The sequence below is a fragment of the Pelophylax lessonae genome (assembly GCF_965119305.1).
Source record: "Pelophylax lessonae genome assembly, chromosome: 1".
In the NCBI taxonomy this organism is placed as follows: domain Eukaryota; kingdom Metazoa; phylum Chordata; class Amphibia; order Anura; family Ranidae; genus Pelophylax; species Pelophylax lessonae.
The window spans coordinates 379,305,222-379,328,860 of NC_138768.1; the positions used below are offsets into that span (position 1 = coordinate 379,305,222).

General features: G+C 44.4%; 1 protein-coding gene across 1 annotated transcript in view; it reads right to left on the reverse strand.

The window, feature by feature from the left end:
- The window catches only part of SPATA6L (spermatogenesis associated 6 like), a 91,054-nt gene that overhangs the window by 57,953 nt on the left and 9,462 nt on the right, over positions 1-23,639 (reverse strand). Inside the window, exons 4-5 of the mRNA XM_082243306.1 lie at positions 17,001-17,049; positions 9,200-9,241 (exon numbers count right to left, since the gene is read on the reverse strand). Of these exons, the coding sequence (XP_082099432.1) occupies positions 9,200-9,241; positions 17,001-17,049 (91 nt within the window). The remainder of the gene's footprint in view (positions 1-9,199; positions 9,242-17,000; positions 17,050-23,639) is intronic.

Sequence of the window (23,639 nt, forward strand, 5' to 3'; positions counted from 1 at the left end):
TTTTTCTTGGGAGGGTGCATGTGATCAGCACAGGGCCAATCAGCACTGTCCAGACAGAGAGTCAGGGGTCCTGCAGCCTCATAGGACAGTGAGAAGAGAATGAAAACTCCTCCTACAAGCTTTAGCCAGTTCTCAGCTGGACACTGATAGATGTCACAAGACTGCTACATACTGCTGATGAGAAAAGGTATTTAGCAGTTTATATTTACTAAAATAATAGCATTTCCATGTTCTGTGTACTGTGGGAAACCAGATTTAGTGAATGCAGGATCCTGGGTTTAGTGACACTTCAAAAGTGTTCATTTTTTTTTTTTTTTGTATTGGGGCTTACAAAGAATATCAATGGATTGTGGATGCAATGCTCAGGCTATACCTCCAGCCGCAGGTCCGTACTGAGGTACAGACCTTAATTTCAGGAACTGCAGAAAGTATTAATAGACTGTAAATTATATTACCACAGTTGTGCTCCATGGAGAACTACAAGTCCCTCTGCCATAGTGGTCCTTTTAATCACAAAATCCTGTGAATGAAGGATGCTTCTGCAAAGAGACCACGCCCCCAACAAGCCGGCTACCTAGATACTAACAGCGAGGGAGATGTTCGTTCGTTTCCAGCGTACCTGTAACCTTTAGATGCCTTGAATTCACATCGCAAATGTGAGTGTTTTTAATCTGCTTTTTATTGCTAATAAATGCCTTATATACGGAGTTACACTATGTCCCTATCATAATTTGTTTCCCACTATGTGGACATCGCCATTGAGAGTTTAAAGGAGACATCCTGTGGCCATCCTTGGCATTACACTTAAGCTTTCTGTGGTCTACTCATTAGTTTGAGAGACCTACCCGTTCTGGTAAGCAGCCATCTGATTTCCCTGGGTGATTTGCACATCGGTGTCTATTATATTTTCACAAGGAATTGCGTGGATGCACTCTTTGGGATCTTGTGGCACACCTTCTTGGATTTTCTTCTAATTTTTGTATGGACTTTATTGGGATTTAATTTAATTATTACCCTTATTTTTCACTTTATTATAATTTACACTGGATGATTTATGATTTATGTGATTATTGATTTACATTGGTGATATTCACATTTTTAAGGAATACTGATTAATTTCTGGTTACCTTATCCTCACACACATATAGAGTGATATATATAATTTTTGTATTATATATTTTTTGTATTTTTTTGGTGATTTCATTATTCACTATATTCTAGCGCAGAACATTTTCGTTCAATATTCACTTTGGGTTTTTTCTGTGATTCCTTTGTGCAGCAGCTCACCCTACAATACTAATTTTTTATAATTATATTAGCGCAGAAATATCCACTTTTATATATGCTTCTGCAAAGCCACACACAGCCACGCCGAATTGAGAAAATGGCAGGAGCTGCAACAAAGAAGAGTCGCCAGATCCTAAAAGCAGGTGAGGTTTGGGGGTTGGAGGTTGCAGACTGCAACATTTTAAGTAGCACCCTAAATATGGTCATAAATAGGGACTCATCTCTTAAATGGATAATTTAAAGTAAATTAAAACGAGAGGAGGAATGGCCATGTGCTCTGTCAAAGTCATGTGACTGACCTCTCCTCCAATAATCCCGTTCTATCGGCAGTGTTAAGCAGAGAGGGTTCCATAGGACACAGTGGGCTCCACTCTACTATCTAAATGTATTGAACATAATATTTTAATATGAAGATCAAAGCACCACACTAAAGTGTTTGAGTCCAAAAAAAGGTTTTATTCCAGACATATAATGGGTGCTATAGCCAACGCGCTTCAGGGACCACACATTGTGCCTTCGTCAGAGCTTAAAATATAAGGAATTGGCTGGTACTGACTCAAACCTGTTATTTAGAACTCTGTGACACACAGCAGCTGGTATTATACAAAAAAAGTAGTAAATGGCCTGTAAAAAAGCAAGTAAACACTATGTTGTCCAGTGGATGGTGATATCCACTTATCACAATATACAGGCTCTTTAGCACTGGTTCACACTATAGTGATGTGAGACATTGCATGTATTTTGCAGCGCACTGCTCTGCGCTGCAAAGATGTCCATTAAAAAGGTATGGTTGAATTTGCATCGCACAGACATTGCATGTGATTTACATGCAATGTCTGTGCGATGCAAATTCAACCATACAGATTGTTTGGCTGAATTTTCATCGCATTCGGACCAAAGTCACACAGGACCCTTTTTTTGGTCCGCACCAGAATTGGATCACATGGGTGTTCACATCTATGCAATCCGATTCATGTCCAAACTGACAGTTTGCACTGCGATATGCAAACTTATCTGGGGGTGTCGTTAACCCTGTATTGACAACCCCAGCGATACGCATATGGCAGTGTGAACTGCCTGCGAGTCGAGTGCGATGCAGGAACCCGCAGTGGATTTGCAGGGTTCCTGCATCGCACATGTGTGAACCGGCACTTAGTGTCAGCATTTTCAACAGTGCGGCACAAAGTGAGAACATAAATTGCCTAAACAAACAATATAACACACAAGTGAACAGAAAAATAAATATGCTGTGGTCAAAAGAAAAAAGAAAGCCTTATAATCTAAAATGAATGGGGCTGGATACAAAATGTGGTGGTGGCAGAGGGTTAAAAACAAGTATGTCAGCATAGTGAAAAGATAAATGCAAATGGCGAAGAGATTTGAATTCGGACCAAAGTAAAATTTGGTCCAAATGTTGCTTGTTTGTCAAAATAAATGGGATGTGCAACCACCCGTCAAGCCAAACCTTTGGTTGTAGCAGAAAGTGACACGCATTACTACTGCTACTAAATGTGAATTTTTCCTATACAGGCAGGTTGTCAGGAAGCCAGCAACTGCCACGATCTGGGAATCATAAATGATCAGTCACAGATCGTGTTACAGGCATTGAAAGAAAATCAGTGAAAGAATGTTTTTCAATGGAGGAAGGAGACGGAGGGGGTGTGTTCTCATTGGATCATCTTTGGTGCAGCTGAGCCTGGAGACCCAAAGCTCTTAACTCCCACATTAAAGAATATGTCAACCCAGAGTTTTATATTTTATATGTGCCTGCTGTACCATGTACTTGTATGCAAATGTATCCTGTTCTGTCTGTATTGCTTCCTTTGTGTGAAATACTTGGTATTCCTGCAAATCACTTTGCTTTCCTATTAAAAAATGACCACACTAGGCAGGAGAGTACATAATGATCAGATTTCTGGCTGTGCTGAGAATTCAGCCTGGCCTCCATTGTTGATCAGACCAGTGCCCCCCCCCCCCCCAACGCACACACACAGCCATTTACTTGGAAGATCAGTGTGCTGCTGTTTCTCCAGTCATTGACCCAACTATGATACCAGCTGTAAATAATCGATATATATATAAAAAGTGGCACTAAATCCTAATAGTGCAATCATGAATAATCATATGTTAAATAATGTGGCATGCAAACAACTAAACAAACAGTTAATAAATTATGAGAAAAATATATTATTGAAAAAATATGTAGAAAAAAAATCAATCATATGAAAGTGATATAATGAAATAAGTGCAAAATCCAGTGTTAGGTGAACATAAAAAAGTAATTTCAATGAAAATATATAAATATATATATATATATATATATATATATATATATACACACATAGTGCAAAAAATTTGAAAAAAAGTAAGGTTGATTGATGAAATCCACCACCAAACACCAACACTTAGCATACGCTTCTTACCACATAGTGTGGACCATAAAGGATAATGGTCATAAAAGCACAAAATCACCCGGCATCCGAGATCAGCAGCAGCTCCAAATAGATCAGGAATAAAAAAATGAACAAGCATAGTGAAGCCTGCTAACATTAAAGTTCTTTTTATTTAAAATATATAAGTACCTTTGATAAGTTGTGAACAGGCACAAACAAGTAAAAAACCAGCAGACTGTCAGCTAATGAGAAAGGAACGCCGTGAGTAATAATTAAACAGCGTGATCTCTTCAGTAATAGCCAATTCCGACGCGTTTTATCATCAGTGACGTCTTCCCAGGGGCAGGCCGAACGTCAGATACTACGCTCCATTGAAATTAATAGTAACACACAGTCTGCAGTAATTGGTTAAGCCAGGGCCAGCCCTACCATGGGTCCCGGTGGGACCATGGGACCCAGGCGGCACTTAGAGAGGGGCGGCCCCCGGCCGCCTCTTCTCTTCTTCGGCTAGCTAAAAAAAAAAAAGGTCCGCGGCCGGCCGCCCCCGCCGCTGCTCGAAAAAGCCCGTAAACGTTCGGCTATTTCCGGGAATAGCCGAACATGTACGGACTTTACCGAGCGGCGGTGGCGCATACGCAGTGTGCATGTCAGGCCGGCCGGGCGGCGCCATTTTTAAATCCTAAGGCGCCCTTTAAGAACAGGTAAGTGAGACTGCTCCACACACAGCCACACTACCTGCCATTATGCGGTCATAAAAACCTTGAAACGCGTCGGATATCTGGTCCTGTTGATTGAGGTTCTGTTTTTCATCATACACACAGTGTGCTTGCATTGCTTGTTTTTAATGCATATACCAACTATTGTTGTATTTTTTTCTATGTGTACTCAATAAATATAAATCTTTTATACATATATGTTCTATTTCATACTATTGTGCCTATAAAGTCCCACCCCTAGGGGAATTTTTTGTCAATTATGCGGGGCTGCAGGCATACTACAGAAGATGCAGGGCTGCGGGCATGGTACATGCCCACAGCACTGCATCTCCTGTAGTATGCCCGAAGACCCGCATTTTCCTCTACCATGCCCGCAGCACTGCATTCACTTGCACCATGCCTGCAGCCCCGCATTCTCCTGCACCACACCCACAGCCCTGCATTCTCATGCACCATGCCAGCACCCTGCATTCTCCTGTACCATGCCCGTAGCCCCGCATTCTCCTGTACCATGCCCACGGCCCCGCATTCTCCTGTACCATGCCCACGGCCCCGCATTCTTCTGTACCATGCCCGCAGCCCCGCATTCTCCTGTACCATGTCCGCAGCCCCGCATTCTCCTGTACCATGTCCGCATCCCTGCATTCTCCTGCACCATGTACGCATCCCTGCATTCACCCTATACCATGTCCGCAGCCCTGCATTCTCCTGTACCATGTCCGCAGCCCTGCATTCTCCTGTACCATGTCTGCATCCCTGCATTCTCCTGCACCATGTCCGCATCCCTGCATTCACCCTATACCATGTCCGCAGCCCTGCATTCTCCTGTACCATGTCCGCAGCCCTGCATTCTCCTGTACCATGTCCGCAGCCCTGTTTTCTCCTGTACCATGCCCACAGGCCTGTTTTCTCCTGTACCATGCCTACAGCCCTGCATTCTTCTGTATTATGCCCGCAGCACTGCATTCTCCTGTACCATGCCCGCAGCCCTACATTCTCCTGTACCATGTCCGCAGCCCTGCATTCTCCTGTACCATGCCCACAGCCCTATATTCTCCTGTACTATGTCAGCAGCACTGCATTCTCCTGTACCATGTCCGCAGCCCTACATTCCCCTTACCATGCCCGCAGCCCTACATTCTCCTGTACCATGCCTGCAGCCCTACATTCTCCTGTACCATGTCCACAGCACTGCATTCTCCTGTACCATGCCCGCAGCCCTGCATTCTCCTGTACCATGCCTGCAGCACTGCATTATCCTGTACCATGCTCACAGCCCTGCAGGGCACTGTGGCACTATAGACAGTAGAAAGCCTGGTGCGCTCATCTGCCCAGTGTCTACTGCTCTGTCCTGCTCTTGCTGTCACTCCGTACACACTCACACTCCTCTGACTGCTTTCATAGTCCTATAGAATGTGGGGGCCTCTTGGAGGGCGTGAATTTTTTTTGTTGGGGGGGGGGGGCAGCATTTCATTATCGGACCCAGGCAGCACAATGTCTTGGGCCAGCCCTGGGTTAAGCTAGTAGTGAGACAAAGAATCATATGCAAATGGGTCTATCGTAGCTACACAGATGTGGTACATAATTGGGTGTGCAAAAGACGCTGCTCCATCTAGTGGTTAGAATCAAAATGACCAATTAAAAACATATGCATGAAAAAATCATATGCAAATAATCGTATGCAAATGGATGTAGCGCAGCTATACAAAAGGTGCAGCTCCATCTAGTGGTTAGAATCCATATGACAAATTAAAAAATCAAACTAAAAAGCTCAGAGCCAACCATCTGTTATTTACAAATAATCCATGACTGATATTTATACATAATTAAATAAATAATCATTAAAATATAAATTAAAAAAAATAAAATATGTAAACCACATACAGTAAAGTAATGTAATGTGTATTTAATATTATCACAGTGACATGTGATAACCCACCTATTATAAACTAAGTAAAAATATGTAAAGCAAGGAAGGGGGGAGGGAAGAGGAGAGAATAATAGACGAGGGAAAGGGGGTGGCACAAGGGATTGTTTATTGAACCAAAGAGAGGTATATATATTTAAAATATAAATGGATTTAAGACCATTCCCATGGAAAGTACTATCCAGTGATTGATCAGTATACAGACCCATGGTCAAAATGTTAATGACACAGTTAGCTGTTATTAGTAAATCAGTTTATGTCCCTATGTCCCAGTCGACATTCATGCCGAATGGGACATAGGTCTTAAGAATATATATCCATTGAGTTTCACAGCAAGAGACTTCCCTCCTAATATTACTATCCCTCAAATGTGGAGAGAAGCAATCAATGGCCATAAAAGTAGTACCCATAGGGTTTTTATCATGGTATTTCGCATAGTGTTTTAAAAGACTGACCTGGAAACCCTTTTTTTATATATCTGATGTGTTCTTTCAATCAAGTCTGTAGTTTTCTGACCGTCCTCCCTATGTACTGCCTTCCACATGGACAGGCAATGATATACCCCACATTCTTAATATTACAGGTTATAAAAGACCTGATGTTGTATGCCCTAAGGGTCTGATTAGATTTAAATGAAGTGATTTTTCTTCCTTTAAAGTGATTGATTTTACATGCCTCGCATTTGTGACACAAGAAAAAACATTTTTAGTCATGAAAAAAGCTAATCCTGGGGGAATTTTGTATACCATTGGGAGCTAGTGTGTTTCTTAATGAGGGTGCACCTCTAAAGACCACATCTGGTCTACTGGGCATCCGTGGTCCCAAGATAGGATCGTTTTTTTAATCACTGTCCAGTGTTTTTTGATAATCCTTTTGACTGCCCAATACTGACTAGTATAGGAGGTGACAAAAGCCTATTCAAAAGAACCATCAGAACTGGTTGATGATTTTGTATCCAAAAGCGATTCTCTATTCGTATCAGCCACTTCTGCAATGGTCCTATCTAGATCTCCTGGATCATAACCTTTTTTAGAAAACGACTTTAGAGTAGTCTAGTTTGCTGATAATATTTTTTAATATTGGTACAGTTACGTCTCTAGCGCAAAAATTGGCTTTTAGGAATAGATTAGATCCAGGATGGACGATGACAACTGTCCACTTCCAGATATGAATTCCGATCAATGGTTTTAAAATAAGTGATTGTCTCAAGTGAATGGTTGGTAGCTTTAATAGTGAGATCAAGAAAGTTAACACTTTCATTGCTCAATTCACATTGTAAAACAATCCTACGTTCGTTACTGTTTAATTCATCTATGAAACCTGTCAGTGATACAGCATCACCCTTCCATAGGAGGAGGATGTCGTCGATGTGCCTACCCCAAAACACCAAATTAGGGTGCCTGTTAGTATAGACAACATCCTCCTCCCATTTGGCCATGAATAAACTGGCCATGCTGGGCGCAAATTTAGCACCCATAGCAACTCCACGATTCTGTATGTAATACTCTTACCCAAAAAATTATGTACCACATGTGTGTAGCTATGCTAGATCCATTGCAAATGATCCTTTGTCTCATTAGCTTAACCAATTATCACAGACTGTGTGTTACTAGTATTTCAATGGAGCGTAGTATCTGATGTTCAGTCTGCCCCTGGGAAGACATCACTGATGATGAAAAGCATCAGGATTGGCTGTTACTGAAGACATCACGCTTTACTCACGGCATTCCTTTCTCACGAGCTGACAGTCTGCTGGTTTTTGACTCGTTTGTGCCCGTTTACGACGTATCAAAGGTACTTACTATATATTTTAAATAAAAGGATTTAAATGTTAGCAGGCTTTACAATGCTTGTTCATTTTTTTTAATCCCGATCCATTTGGAGCTACTGCTGAGCAGCCACCACTTTTCTCTGTTGCCGGGTTATTTTGTGCTTTTATGACCATTATAATTTATGGTCCACGCTATGTGGTAGGAAGCATATGCTAAGCGTTGGTGCTTGGTGGTGGATTTCATCAATCAATGTTACTTATACACTTTTTTGCACTTTATGGACACTCTTCTTTAATATTCAAAAGGACTTTTTAATTGAAAGGACTTTATGTTCACCTAACACTGGATTTTGCACTTATTTCATTATATCACTTTGATATGATTGATGTTTTTCTACATATTTTTTTAACAATATATTTTGCTGATAATTTATTCACTGTATGTTTAGTTGTTTTTGTGCCACATTATTTACCATATGATTATTCATGATTGCACTATTAGGATTTGGCGCCGCTTCTTATTTACATATAAAAAAATAAAATAAAAAAATTATAAATACTTTTTTCCCCTTTTTTATAAGTGATCACATAAACGAATGGATACACAGAGCAGCAGCTGTTTGCTGTGGGGGCACTCAGCAGGAAGGAGGGGCCAGCAGCGCCAGTGAGGGACCTGAGAAGAAGAGGATCGGGGCTGCTCTGTGCAAAACCACTGCACAGAGCGGGTAAGTATAACATGTTTGTTATTTTGAAACAAAAAAACAAGACTTTAGTATAACTTTAAGCAACTTTATCACTGATTCCTATAAATCTTTGCTATCAAACAAAATCTTTTTGCAAATGCCAATATAAAAAGGTTTGTTTGCTTGCAAAGATGACATTTTACATGTAAACTCAAAGGAGAATAAATTAATGTGTATGAAAGAGCATGACTACAAAAGATGTATACTGTGGTCTGAAACAAGAGTTGACATACTATAATGGAGAGACATTTTCTTGGAGTCCCTATTACATTAAGCATTTAACCAGTTAACATTTGAACAGTTTGAATAATAGGGATCAATATTATTTGAGCATATAAATGCATAGATGTGCTTCTTCTTACCTGACTGGCCAATTTGAATCAATTCAAATCCAGCTGGGTGTTCTGGAAAGTGAAATATTGTACACACCAGTTTAGTATCAATAAGTAGTAACTGAATGATGCTAAAGGACATAAGGCAAGAATCACACAGAGCTCTGCTACAGCAATTATGTAGTAACCATATACCAGATCAGATGTGGTTATGACCCCCCTTACATGTTAGAGAAAACCCAAATGACACATGAAAATTGCCATTCAGAAGCTAAATGAGACCCCTTTGCATTTGCATATGGTGTGTTTACTTGATCTTTTTCTCTGCAGATTCCCCTAGCAATAGATCTTGTGGGGAGTTGTGAGGAAAATATGTCAGTTAGATTCCTCAAGGTAGAGATGCCAGAAGTCTCTGCTGTGAATACAGGCACTTCATGTCTAATAAGCAACACAGCAGGCTACATTAATCTCTTTGAGGAGGACATCATCTGGTACTCAAAGACACAGGAAAAAAAGAAGGAACTTAAAATAAACATGACATAAGGAGAAAATAGAAGTGCTTAAAGCAGACACTGTACTAAAAATGCAAGATCTGCCTTTTCAGGTCCCCCACCCCACCCCCCAAAAATCAAACACCAAAAACACTATGCATAATTGAGAAAAAACCTGTGGGGGGAAAGGTTCATGTTCACCTTACCTTGGTTTCCACTTGAGATGCCTAGGAATGGGTGACATCACTATAAGGCCCCTTTCACACATACGGTCCGTTTGTCCGTTTTTCATCCATCCGTTGACGGATGAAAAACGGACATCAATGTATCTCTATGTAAAAACGGATGACAACAGATGATCATCAGTTAACCACTTTACCTCCGCCCACAGTAATATTACTGCGGCAGAGTGGCTCGTTATTGTCTGACGACGTAGTACTGCGTCGTCAGACACTCCCCCTTCTGGGCGGCGCTTGCGCGCCGCCGGAGGCTCGCTCCCGCTGTTTTCATTCACAGCGGGAGTCGGGCCAGGGGAGGAGCAGCGGCGATCGCCGCTGCTCTGCCCCGATCGCCGGGGATCTAGTGTGGAGATCCGCCCGCCTGTGTAAACACAAGCGGGCGGATCTCCATAGTGACAGGGAGTGACAGATCGGACTGTTCAGCATAGCTGGACATCCGATCTGTCCATGACTCACTCAGTCACCTCCCCCCCACACGTCAGTAAGCACCAGGCATACATTAACCCCTCCCTCTCCAATAAAATTAACCCCTTCCCTGCCAGTGTCATTTTTACAGTAACAGTGCCTATATATAGCACTGATTACTGCAGTAATGTCACTGGTACCCCCAAAAGTGTCAAAAATGTCAGTCAAGGGTCCGATCTGTCCGCCGCAATGTCGCAGTCCCGCAAAAAAAAAAATCGCAGATCGCCGCCATTATGCGTTAAAAAAAAAAACACCAAAAATGACAGAAATCTTTCCCTTTGTTAGTAAACGCAATAACTTTTGCGCAAACCAATCAAAATACGCTTATTGCGATTTTTTTTACCAAACATAGGTTTGAAGCAGAAAACAAATTGGCCAAAAATTTTTTAAAAAATTGTTTTTTACATCTTTTTTGGGGGGAATTTCATATAAAAAAATGTTAAAAATATTGTTATTTTTTCAAAATAAACGCTCTTTTTTTGTTTATAGCGCAAAAAGTAAAAATCGCACAGGTGATCAAATACCACTAAAAGAAAGCTCTGTTTATGGGAAAAAAAGGACGTAAATTTCGTTTGGGTTCGGCGTCGCACGACCGCGCAATTGTCAGTTGAAGTCGCACAGCGCCGAATCGCAAAAAGTGGCCTGGACGGAAGACAGCAAAATCCTCCGGTGGTAAAGTGGTTAACATCCGTTTTCATCCGCTTCCATCAATGTCCGTTTTTCTGAACGGATGAATGTCCTATTTTTCATCTGTCAAAAAAACGGATCGGACGAAAAACGGATGATAACGGATGAAAACGGATGAAAAACGGATGACAACGGATTACAACGGATGAAAAACAGATAACAACTGACAAAAAACGGATGAAAAATGGATGAAAAACTTATACATTTTGACGTGACTGAACTGATGAACTGAACGGACCGTATGTGTGAAAGGGGCAAAATGATGTAACACTTTTAGGCACAATCACTATTTACATATAACCCCATGCATGCTATCAGACTCCATTCACACCTGAGTGTATAGTTTTCAGGCATTTTTTTGGGCTTTTTTCCAGGTGTTTTTTTGGGCTTTTTACAGGCGTTTTTTCTGTCTTTTTACGGGCATTTTTTCAGGCGTTTTTTGCAGGTGTTTGGAGGCATTGACATCTAACAATAACCCTGGTTATCAGCCACAAAAAAAAACACCTGTAGTTTTTGGAGCCTCAGGCATTTTGAGTCAGGAGACAAAACGATCAGATGTAAACAGGGGCCATTGAAATTAATGGGATTTTGCTTGTTGGGCGTTTTGAGACTTTAGAGATGAGAATTTTACGAGCTAAAAAAAGCTCAGGTGTGAACAAGGCCTTAGTGTTCAAAAAAAAAGTCTCTTCAAAACATCATATACTCAATAGTGTAAACTCAATATACTCAATAGTGTAAACATCATCACGAATAGTGTCCAAATCCTCCACCTCAAACGCGTTCACCCATGTCTTTATGGACCTTGCTTTGTGCACGTATGTGCAGTCACGTTAGAACAGTAAGGGCCAACACCAAACAGTTCCCACAAAGTTGGGAGCATGAAATTGTCCAAAATGTCCTAGTAAACTGGTGCCTTAACAGTTCCCTTCACTGGAACTAAGGGGCCAAGCCCAACCCCACACAATAATCCCCCCTTAACCAAATGACTTAGAACAGTGCAAAAAGCAAGGTCCACAAAGACATGGATGAGTTTGGGGTAAAGAAACTTGACCAGCCTGCACAAAGTCCTGATCTCAACTCGATAGAACACTTTTGGGATGAACTACAGTGCAGACTGCGAGCCAGGCCCTCTCTCCAACATCAGAGCCTTACCTCACAAATGCGCTGCTGGAAGAATGGTTAAACATTCCCATAGACACACTCCTAAACCTTGTGGACAGCCTTTCCGGAAGAGTTGAATCTTTTAGGCCCCTTTCACACAGGCGGACCGTTCCCCCCATACATCTCTATGGGGGATCGGATGTCAGCGGAGACATCCGATCCGTCAAATCTGGACGGATGGAAACCCTATTTTCCATCCGTCCAGTGGATCGGATCGGATGGGATCAGATGAGAACGGACCAACGGTCCGTTCCCAACCGATTTCCCCCATAGAGATGCATAGGGAACTGACAGCTGTCTCCGCACACAGCGCAGAGACACAGCTGTCATCCTCCTGCTCAGCGGGGGATCGGCGGCTTGATCCCCCGCTGAGAAAAACGGAATCCGTCCAACGGACGGATAGTGTGAAAGGAGCCTAATAGCTGCAAAGGGTGGGCCAACTCCATATTGAACCCTACGAACTAAGACTGGGATGGCATTAAAGTTAATGTGCGTGTAAAGGCAGATGTCCCAATACTTTTGGTAATATAGTGCATATTGTACTGCACATATACAGCAGTGGCCAATGGTTTTGAGAATGACAAAAGTAATAATTTTCACAAAGTCTGCTGCTTCAGTGTTTTTAGATCTTTTTGTCAGATGTTACTATGGTATACTGGAGTATAATTACAAGCATTTCATAAGTGCCAAAGGCTTTTATTGACAACTACATGAAGTTTATGCAAAGAGTCAATATTTGCAGTGTGGACCCTTCTTTTTTAGGACCTCTGCAGTTCACCCTGGCATGCTGTCAATCAACTTCTAGGCCACATCCTGACTGATGGCAGCCCATTCTTGCATAATCAATGCTTGGAGTTAGTCAGAATTTGTGTGGGGGGGGGGGGTTTGTTTCCTTGCCTTTTGAGGATTGACCACAAGTTCTCAATGGGATTAAGGTCTGGAGAATTTCCTGGCCAAGGTGCTCCCTCATGCTGGAAAAGACATTTTCATCACCAAACTGTTCTTGGATGGTTGGAAGAAGTTGCTCTCGGAGGATGTTTTTGTACCTTTCTTTATTCATGGTTGTGTTCTTAGGCAAAAGAAGCAAAAGAAGCCGCAGCTGAATAAACTGTAGGAGACAGTTCTGGCGCTTGCTGGACTTTCTTGGGCACCCTGAAGCCTTCTTCACAAATGCAGTGAAATTGTTTTTTATGGGATTAGGTTTATTTTCATGGCAAAGAGGGACTTTGCATTTAATTGCAATACATCTGATCATTCTTCATAACATTCTGGAGTATATGCAAATTGCCGTCATAAAAACAGGCAGTAGACTTTGTGAAAATGAATATTTGTGTCACTCTCATACTTTTGGCCACGGCTGCAGAGCCGGCCCCCTACCATGGGTCCCACTGGGTCCATTGGGCCCAGGCAGAACTTTGAGAGGGGCAGCAAATTGACACCCAAGATTTTTTTTCCAGCAGTTTTGCGTGTCATCGGTTTGCGGTGCATTACGGGGGGGGGGGGGCATTTCCCCATCTCATACTGCCGCCTGTAGTGCAAACTGATGAGTATGAGGTGGCGGAGCGTCTCCTCCGGGGGAACGTCCCTCACATAAATGTGGTGTGCGCAACGAAGTCAGACATTCAGACAAACAGAATAAAACTGGGGTGTGTGGTTTGGAATTGAACATAATGGTATGTCATTTGATTTTACATATAGACAAAGAGCTGTTGAATGTAAATGTGACTTCCTGATAAATTTTATATTAGTTTTAATTACCATGATATAAAATAATGGATGTGGGGGCCTTTTGGTTGGTGTGATTTTTTTTTTTTTTTTTTTTTTCTTTTGGGGGGGGGGGGGGGGACAGCATTTTATTCTTGTACCCAGGCAGCACAATGTCTTGGGCCAATCCTGCATGGCCTAATATATATATATATATATACTGTATAAGAGTGTGAATTGGTGGGAGCAGATGGTAATCATGTGAGGGGTTTTTAAACATTTTGCACAGACTTTGGAGTGCAACTTTGGTGCAACTTAGATGCAACTTTGACTTTGGATGGGTGCAACTTGGATATGACTTTGGCTTTGACCAGTTTTAATGGACAACTGTTGCATACAAGTTGCATTGTATAACATTCAGGAATGTCTTTCATGCAACTTCTATGGGTAACATTGAAGTCTATGGCCTTCAAGTTGAATGAAAGTTGGACCAAAGTAGTGCATGAACTACTTGGGAGTTGCTGCAACTTTAAGTTGCGCATATGTGAATGGGTATCATTTTAAAACATGGAGAACGACATGTCGTGCAACTCTGATATCCAAAGATGCATGACAAGTTGCACAAGTCTGAAAGGGTCAGTACTGTGAGATTGCGAGACCAAATGAGTCAGTATTGTGAGAGTGAGGGAGCAGAAGGGTCAGCTCTGTGGAACTGAGAGAGTATATGTGTCAGCACTGTGAGACTGAGTAAGCATATGGGTCAGTACTGTGAGATTAACAGAGTCTGCATGCAGGACATATAGTTGGGTGCAGTTTAATAGCAGAAAGGGTAAGCAACTCAAATTAAGAGTGTATTTTAGGAGGTACCAGGGAGAAGCTTTGTTCTGCAGAGATTAAATAGTTTAGTGCTGTCTTGACAATCCAAATTAGTAAACACACAGATAGGGGGGCTGAGATGGGCCAGGAAACAATAGGAGAAGGAGGGGGGCAACCCTGAAGATGAGGTCCTCCAGTGCCCCACATCTCCATGAGGGAAGAGAAGGGGTTAACTTCCCGTACGAGGACAAGAGATCAGTGTGTTGATTTTTTTAAGGAGAACAGCCTCGTCCACCAGGGATAAACAGCCACCAACGCTGAAACCCAGCAAAGCCTGACCCGATCAGATTTTGCAGAAAAGATGCTAAATATGACAATCCATAGAGCTAATTCTCTTCACACATGGTTGTCTGAACATCACACAACAGGGATACCTGGAATGCGCAGTAGGCTGAACACAAGAATCAATGCTCCATGAGGTAGTAATGAACCCAGCAAGTGAGGATCCAGGTCCTCATCAAAGTAGTAGATAGACAGATCTGGCCACAGTTGACCTTGTAGGTCAAGAAGTCCCATTGGAGAGGAGGGACACTGGAGGGTACCATGTTCCATGAAGGGCTTTCCATGTCCCAAAGACAGGGAATTTTTCTGAGGAAAGGAGTGGAGGTCCAGATGGACAACAGCTTCATAAACGTATTTAATACATAGACCTAGGGAAACTAGGGAATGTGAATTGTTCTGTGTAGTAGAACTGTACAGATAAAAAGGAGCAACTGAGGGGGACACTAGAAGCATAAGATTAGCCTGTGGACCAAAAGATGATCTTTCTGCAGTGGAATGCTGGATAGGCATAAACTACCCAGGGACCAATCCCCATTTTTTGCCTTTATATTTGATAGTCATTTCTTTTGCATGTGTGCGCTATTCTTTGTAAATATGCATGTCGCTTGGTTCATAGCTGCACCAGCTTTATAAATGCATGTTCAGGGTGTGCCCCCCCAGCTCTTTGATTGTTTGTTATGTATTCGGTCCTGACCAGACTTCTGGGGTTGAGCACCCCACCCTCCCACACCTGTACTCTATCAGTGTCCACTAGCAAGCAGATATAGGAGTCCCTTATAATGCAGTTGCACATCTCTCCCAGTAAGGAGTAAGCATCTCCAATGGTGAGAGGTTGGATTCATCCTTCTTTTTATGGATAGTGTATGACCCACTGACAATGGGGTACTTTGATGTAGTGGTGGGCTTAAGCACGATATGGCCATATGGTGGGACCAAATCCCCATTTTTTGCCTTTATATTTGATAGTCATTTCTTTTGCATGTGTGCGCTATTCTATGTAAATATGCATGTCGCTTGGTTCATAGCTGCACCAGCTTTAGAAATGCATGTTCAGGGTGTGCCCCCCCCAGCTCTTTGTTTTTTTGTTACCCAGGGACCCTGTCAGGATGTAGAAGTAGGGGGCGCACCTTCATGCAGAAGGCTTTTCAGAGGGGTTACCTGACCTCTGACTTTGAGCCCTATGAGTTTTTTGGGAGTTTGGCTCCAAGGGCCTGAAAGCACCTGCTGCAGAAGTAGATGGCAGCAGCGGGAAAACTGAAAGACACCCAGTGATGCAAAATAATGGGCTTCCTCCTAGTGCTCAAACCCAAACAGCCTCACTCACAAGTGAGTATTCCAGAGACAAGGTCAAGCACTGAGATATTGCTCTAGCTTTGGACCTAGAAAGTGGATAACTTTTACCAGTACACAAAGGTTCGTAAAGGGATATAACGCATAGTCCAGTGCCCGAAAAGTCACGTTCCAGGCCAGCACCACAACACCCAGTCCAGCAGAGTCCAGGTACAGCACACCAAAGTAAGGTTTGAGGAAAGGTCAATCTGGATAGCTTCTATAAAAGAAGCAACACAAGCAGTGATGTAGTGAGGAATCTTGATTAAGGTCAATAGAAGAAGAAGAAATCTCTGAACCAAATCAAAGAAAAAATGCTAGCAAAAACTGGCAGACTTTTCTCAGCAGAGCTGAAGAAAAGATATCAGTCCTCCTAGGACACTATCAAAAAATAGAGACATGCTGGGTAGTATAGGAGTTATACAGGAGCTGGCTCATGGTTTTTGTCAGTGTTTAAATAATCACAACTCTATCTGAATTCCCGCTGTCTCTCCATGGATAAAAAAAAAAAAAATCACATAAACCCCCCTCTGAAATATACTGTATACAATTTATGTATAGTTTCCATTCAAGCAAAGAATCAGTGGCTCCACTTACTTTCCAAAATTTCAACCACTGCAGCCGGATCTACTTGCTTTTGAAAAACCTGAAAAAAATAGCATGAATGAAAGATTTAAGACAAATGGTATCAAGGAATCACATAGAAACATATTAAAATGCAGAGAAAGTGACATTCACCAGACATTTGCTGGTATGGGACATGCAAATCATTCATCACATATAAAGAACATTAGCTGGGATGAATTACCTTCACATTTGCTAACTCAAGAAGCATTTACAAACATTCTTCAATGTAGAATTAGGTTTAAAGTACTATACACCCTATTTATAATCAGACAAATGTCACATTCACTACACATTTGCTACACATTCACTGAAAATCTGCACTTTGCACATACACTTGCATACACACATACACTTATATACCGGGCCGGAGCTTCCACTAGGCAAACTAGGCAGCCGCCTAGGGCGCAATGCCACCTAGGGGCACAGCCACGAGTCGGCACTCTCTCCATCATGAATGATCCTTATGAGCTGAGGGGAGGTGCGGCAGTGGGGGGGGGGGGGGAAAGGGACAGAGGAAGATGCAAGGTGTCTTGGGCAGTGGCGGAACTACCAGGCCCTGGCTTTCCACCACTGTTGGGGGGGCCCAAGAGGCAGGAAGGGAGCCCACCGGAGTGCTGCCTGCATGATTATCCTCTTCATCTGGAGCTGAGCAGCCTAAACCCTGGGCAGGACGTGACTCTCTACACTGAGCTGGTGGGCAGCTGTTCATTTCCCTGGGTTGGAATTAAGCAGGGAGCTGAGGAGAGCTGAACCTGGGCTGGAGCTCGGCACTGGAGGGCGACAACTTTACTGGAGCAGAAGCAACGAGGCACCAGAATGGTCTGAGGAGGTTGGTGATGAAGGATGTGCGGAGCTCTCTGACTGCTGCTACTTCTCCACCAGGAGCCGGTTGGAGCTTTGGTGAGCACTGTTGTGCAGGAGAGGAGCATCCTGGGAGAAGAAATCAGCAGGATCACGGTGAAGGAGGGCAGAGTGTGGGCCACTCTCTTCATACTGCCCAGTGAGTGTCCCCAGAACAGGGGGATCATGGTCCCTGGGTGTGACATGGAGGATCCCTGGTGTGAAAGAGAATCAGGGTCACCAGGTGTGCCATGGGGAATCGGAGTCACCAGGTGTGACATGGGGGATAGGGGTCACAAGTATAACAGGGGTTCAGGGTCACCAGGGTCACCAGGTGTGCAATGAGGAATTGGGATCCCTGGGTGGGGGGATTGCGGTCCCCAGGTGTGACATGGAGGAACATCAGGGTCCCCAGGTGTGACATGGAGGAACATCAGGGTCCCCAGGTGTGACATGGAAAAACATCAGGGTCCCCAGGTGTGACATGGAAAAACATCAGGGTCCCCAGGTGTGACATAGAAAAACATCAGGGTCCCCAGGTGTGACATGGAAAAACATCAGGGTCCCCAGGTGTGACATGGAAAAACATCAGGGTCCCCAGGTGTGACATGGAAAAACATCAGGGTACCCAGGTGTGACATGGAAAAACATCAGGGTACCCAGGTGTGACATGGAAAAACATCAGGGTACCCAGGTGTGACATGGAAAAACATCAGGGTCTCTGGGTATGACATGGAGGAACATCAGGGGCCCCTGGTGTGACATAGAGGAACATTGGGGGTCACTGGATATGACAGCATGACATGGAGGAACACAGAGATCCCTGGATGTGACATGGACGAACATCGGGGTCAGTGAGTATGACAGCAGGACATGGAGGAATATTGGGGTCCCAGGATGTGACATGGAAAAACATCAGGGTCCCTGGGTGATACATAGGGGGACATCAGGGTCCCCAGGTGTGACAAGGGAGTTTTTAACCCCTTCCCTTTTTATTTTTATTTTTGGGGGGGCGCAAGTAGCTGGTCTTGCCTAGGGCGTAAAACAGTCTAGCATCAGCCCTGTTTATACAGCAAAAGCAGAAATTTGGCCTGTGGCTAGTGTGCAAGGAATTCTGGAAAGCTTTCTACCTTGAGTTTCGGGTGACATCATGGTCTTTAACACTATACTTGTTCCATTGTTCACCGTATTAGGTAGTGTACCAAATAAAATCTTAATGCGAGAATAGCCCCGACCAGAGTTCCCAGAGTGCCCAAAACCATTCTTCACAATAGTTCCCTCTCCCTATTTCATAAACAGCACAACCGCTGAATTATAAATTTAGTGAATATTACTGGCAAATGTGTATACAGTATATACGATATCTCTCCAATGCACATTTAACCAGCAATAAGTAGGATGGGGAAGGTGTAAACCCAGCATGTATATGTATTCCCATTGGGAGACTTCAAATGTTTGCCCTGGGGGTAACCGACAGTCGAAGTAACGGATATGTCTTCAGTGGGTATTGTCAATATTCCCATCGAATACTTTCCTAAATAGGGCTTAGAAATGTCAGGTGCTGAAGCAACAACCAGCTTGAATTGGAGACATCACGGATCAAGTGCACACATTTGCCAGCACACCACAGCTCATCGAATAGTGTCCATAATCTTTACTGAACAACGATCACATCATAAGGGACATAGTGTAAAGTTTGGGAGCAACAAAGGACCCCTTCGGTAGGCATAATATCACATGCCTGACTAAGGAGTCCTCCATAGTTCCGAAACGCTATTCGATGATCCATGGCGTGCTGGCGAATATGCGTACTTGATAAATCTTCAATGGGGACACACAAAGCACACACAGAGTCAGAGGTTCTGACCTTTCATTAGAAAAATGTGGTTACCTTTTGCTTATATCATTATTCACATGAAAGCTTTTTGTTGCATAATTGCATTCTTACATAATGTTATGTTGCCAAGTTACAGAACTTCCTTTCTACTTCACTTTAGGTTTGACAATCATTTTAAGCAACCTAAAAAGATAATTCATGTTTTCTCAACCGCACTGAAAAAGCATGCTGACATCTATCTGAACATCACAAAAAAGAATTAAAGACATCACCACGTGTAAACCAGGAAAATGGCTCTGGGCATTAAAAGAGAAGTATGAGTTTAAATATTTTTCCAGTATTATACTTACCTAGGTGGATGCAGCATCGGTCCAATGCGATATCTGTCCCCCGGCGCCTCTACACTGAGAACCAAGCGATCGAACACCGCCTGCTCTTTGCTGAAAATGGGTCACAGGAGTGCAGAACAAACTGCGCTCCTGGGATCCATAGGGGGTGTACAGCCACACAAGCTTTGGCTGTACATCTCCTTTAAAGGGAATCTGTGATAAATTGAAAAAATTACCTTTTATAAAAGCCTATGATGAAAGCTGCCATCCTTTATGTTTCACACAATCAAGCTTTGTGACAGATGTCAAAGCTCCCAGGCAGGCTGGCATCCTTATCACTGCTTTATTACTTAGTAGGTCATTGACCCAATACAAGCATGCAGGCGAGGTATTTTAGCACTTCAGTGGTCAAAAGAACAATGATATACAATGATATACAATGATATACAACAGCTAGCGCCTCATGTGCACTACAGCTGCTAAACTGAAGTTTAGGAGCAGTTGGGTATTTTTTTTCAGCAGCCCCTGAACTCTCCTCAATGTTATCTTATGTGTACATGTACACTCGTTTTTAGTAGTTTGGAAGCAATTGAGTTTACAGGCATTTCTTTTGAAAGCAGAAAAATCGTGTTCAGGACTGTAGTTTACCAGCATTTAAAACGCAAAATGCTTGTAACCGCGGTAAATTTGCATCTATAGGCGTTTTTAAAGGGGAAAAAGATTTCTGACAATTTTTGAACATATAAAAATGTTGAAAAAATACAAATTTCACCACATGCTGTTGTCTGCATCAATGAATGAGTCCAGTAGCGACAAACTCTGGTCATCTTACGCAATTCTCCAATTCTTCGGAGCCTCAGCAACATCAGAAGCATTTTCGCACACATTCTCATGATGGGATCCATAGTGAGAACACAAAATATAATACAGCTATCCAGGGCCGGTGCAAGGATTTTTGGCGCCCTAGGCGAAACCTCCTTTTGCCGCCCCCTTGGCCGCGCCCCCTTGGCTCCACCTCCTTTGCCCTGCCCATGTATTCTCCTGACCTTTTAATCACTGCTATCGGGGGGGGGGAGGAGGAGGAGGAGGGGGAGAAGGAGGGGGAGGAGAAGGAGGGTGGAGGAGGAGGAGGAGGGGGGAGAAAGAGGAGGAGGAGGGAGAAGGGGGGAGAAGAGGGAGAAGGGGGGAGAGGGAGGAGGGGAGGGGGGAGAAGAGGGAGGAGGGGAGGGGGGAGAAGAGGGAGGAGGGGAGGGAGAAGAGGGAGGAGGGGGGGAGAGGGAGAAGGAGGGGGGAGAAGGAGGGGTGGGAGAAAGTGGCTGGAGGAGAGGGGGTAGCTAAGAGAGAGAAGGGTGGCTAACAGAGAGGGGTGGCTGAGAGAGAGGGGGGCTGAGAGAGAGAGAGAGAGAGAGAGGGGGCTGAGAGAGGGTGGCGGACAGAGGAGGGGGCTGAGAGAGAGGGGGCTCAGAGAGAGGGTGGCAGAGGGTGGAGCTGAGAGAGAGGGGGGCTCAGAGAGAGGGTGGCAGACAGAAGGTGGAGCTTAGAGAGAGGGGGGCTCAGAGAGAGGGTGGCAGACAGAGGGTGGAGCTGAGAGAGAGGGGGCTCAGAGAGAGGGTGGCAGACAGAGGGTGGAGCTGAGAGAGAAGGGGGCTCAGAGAGAGGTTGGCGGACAGAGGGTGGGGCTCAGAGAGAGGGTGGCGGACAGAGGGTGGGGCTCAGAGAGAGGGTGGCAGACAGAGGGTGGGGCTGAGAGAGAGGGTGGCTCAGAGAGAGGGTGGCAGACAGAGGGTGGGGATCAGAGAGAGGGGGGCTCAGAGAGAGGGTGGCAGACAGAGGATGGGGCTCAGAGAGAGGGGGGGCTCAGAGAAAGGGTGGGGCTCAGAGAGAGGGTGGAGCTGAGAGAGAGGGGGGCTCAGAGAGAGGGTGGTGGACAGAGAGGGGGAGGGCTGACAAAGAGTGTGGGGGCTGAAAGAGAGGGTGGGGAGATGAGAGAGAGACCCCTAGCCCTGTCCCTATCCGCAGATCCACCTCTGCCCCCCCATCCCAGTCTGTGTCTGCAGGTAGGTCTGTGTCAGTGTATGATGTCCAATACCTTCTTCCCAGCAGCTTGTGCCTCCCGCTTGTCCTCATCCTCCGGGCTTTACTGCTGATGCTGGAGCGGAGCAGAGAGGAGGTTGGAGGTGACGGAGTCCAGGCTTTGGAACTCCGGGGATGCTTTTGCGCGCCTCTTCTGTGCTCAAAGAGACTGTGAACCTCTTCCCTCTTCTAGGCTCCCAGCTGCCCTCGATGTTCATATTCCAAGAGAGCGTGGCCTCCTTCTGCGGGGCTGCACACTCATCATGTGGGGATAGATGCCCACACCCCCCAGGATGCCTCTACCCACCTGACATTACAACCAGCTACTGCAGGCTGCACACTGACTGGGATCGAGTCAGCACACTCAGGACTGACACTACCCTTCTGAATTATGCGAGCGGGTCCATAGTATAGTCCCAGGTGACCCCCGATGCTATGCCACGCCACTGCTGGAATCTGAATCCCCAGCGATTGGCTTGGGATACGGATTTTGCTGCCCCCCCCTACCCTGGCACCCTAGGCAGCCGCCTGACTTGCCTATTGCTTGCTCCGGCCCTGCAGCTATCTACAAGCACACTGCTCTCTCTGCCGCTGTTCTCTCTTCTCTCACAGAATGGCTTAAATAGTTAATAATTTACTTGTTTTTCATGCATTGTGGGCATTTGGGAGGGTCTCATGAGGTTACCTTTAAAAACGCTTCTAACCTCAAAAGCTCATAACTGCTGCTAAACTCGCATAAATGCAGTATGTAAAAGCTGTAAAACAGACGTACATTTAAGTATTTGGCATTAGTATGCCTGTATAATGAGGCAGGACCCAGTGGCATATCATCCATGTGTGTAATGTGTGTGGTGAACAGAGGCCCTGAGGAGAGGTAAGGCCCACTGTGGTCTTGCACACATGGAAGAGCTGCCCGCATTCCACCTGTGCTCCACAGTGCCTCTACCTATTCTCTTATGTGCCTCCCTCCCCTGCAGCACTGATCCTCTGTGGCTCCACTGCAACTGCTGGCTTTTCCTCCTCTCCCCTCCTGCCGGATTCCAGTGTTGCAGGGGATGCACAGGCATCTGCTCTGCTCTGACCCACCCTGTACTGCACCCCCCTTTGCTAATCCACCATGCCCTCCTCCCTGCAGCATTGCTGGACAGCTTCCCCTGTCATGTTTAACAGCCCTTTTCCAAATGAACACAGAGAGTGATCGGTACCAATCGCTCCTGTGTTCATTCATTACTGTAGCATAGTAAACTGTGTTTACTGTGCTTCAACTTGTGAGTGAATAGGAACTGTCTGAATAGAGACTTCTATTCGTTCCTCTGCAGTGCAGCTGAGGCTTCAAAGAAGAGGAACGAGGTCCCTTTCTCTGTCTCAAAAAAAAAAAGAGACATGAGGGTTCTGCTTAGACCCCCCCCCCCAAACAAAAAAAACACATAACACCTCATTCACAAAGGGCATACTACAGCATACACCCATGTGAGGCTATGTTTACCCGCATGGGGATGCACAGGTGTTCCGTGCATCCCTGTGGGGAAT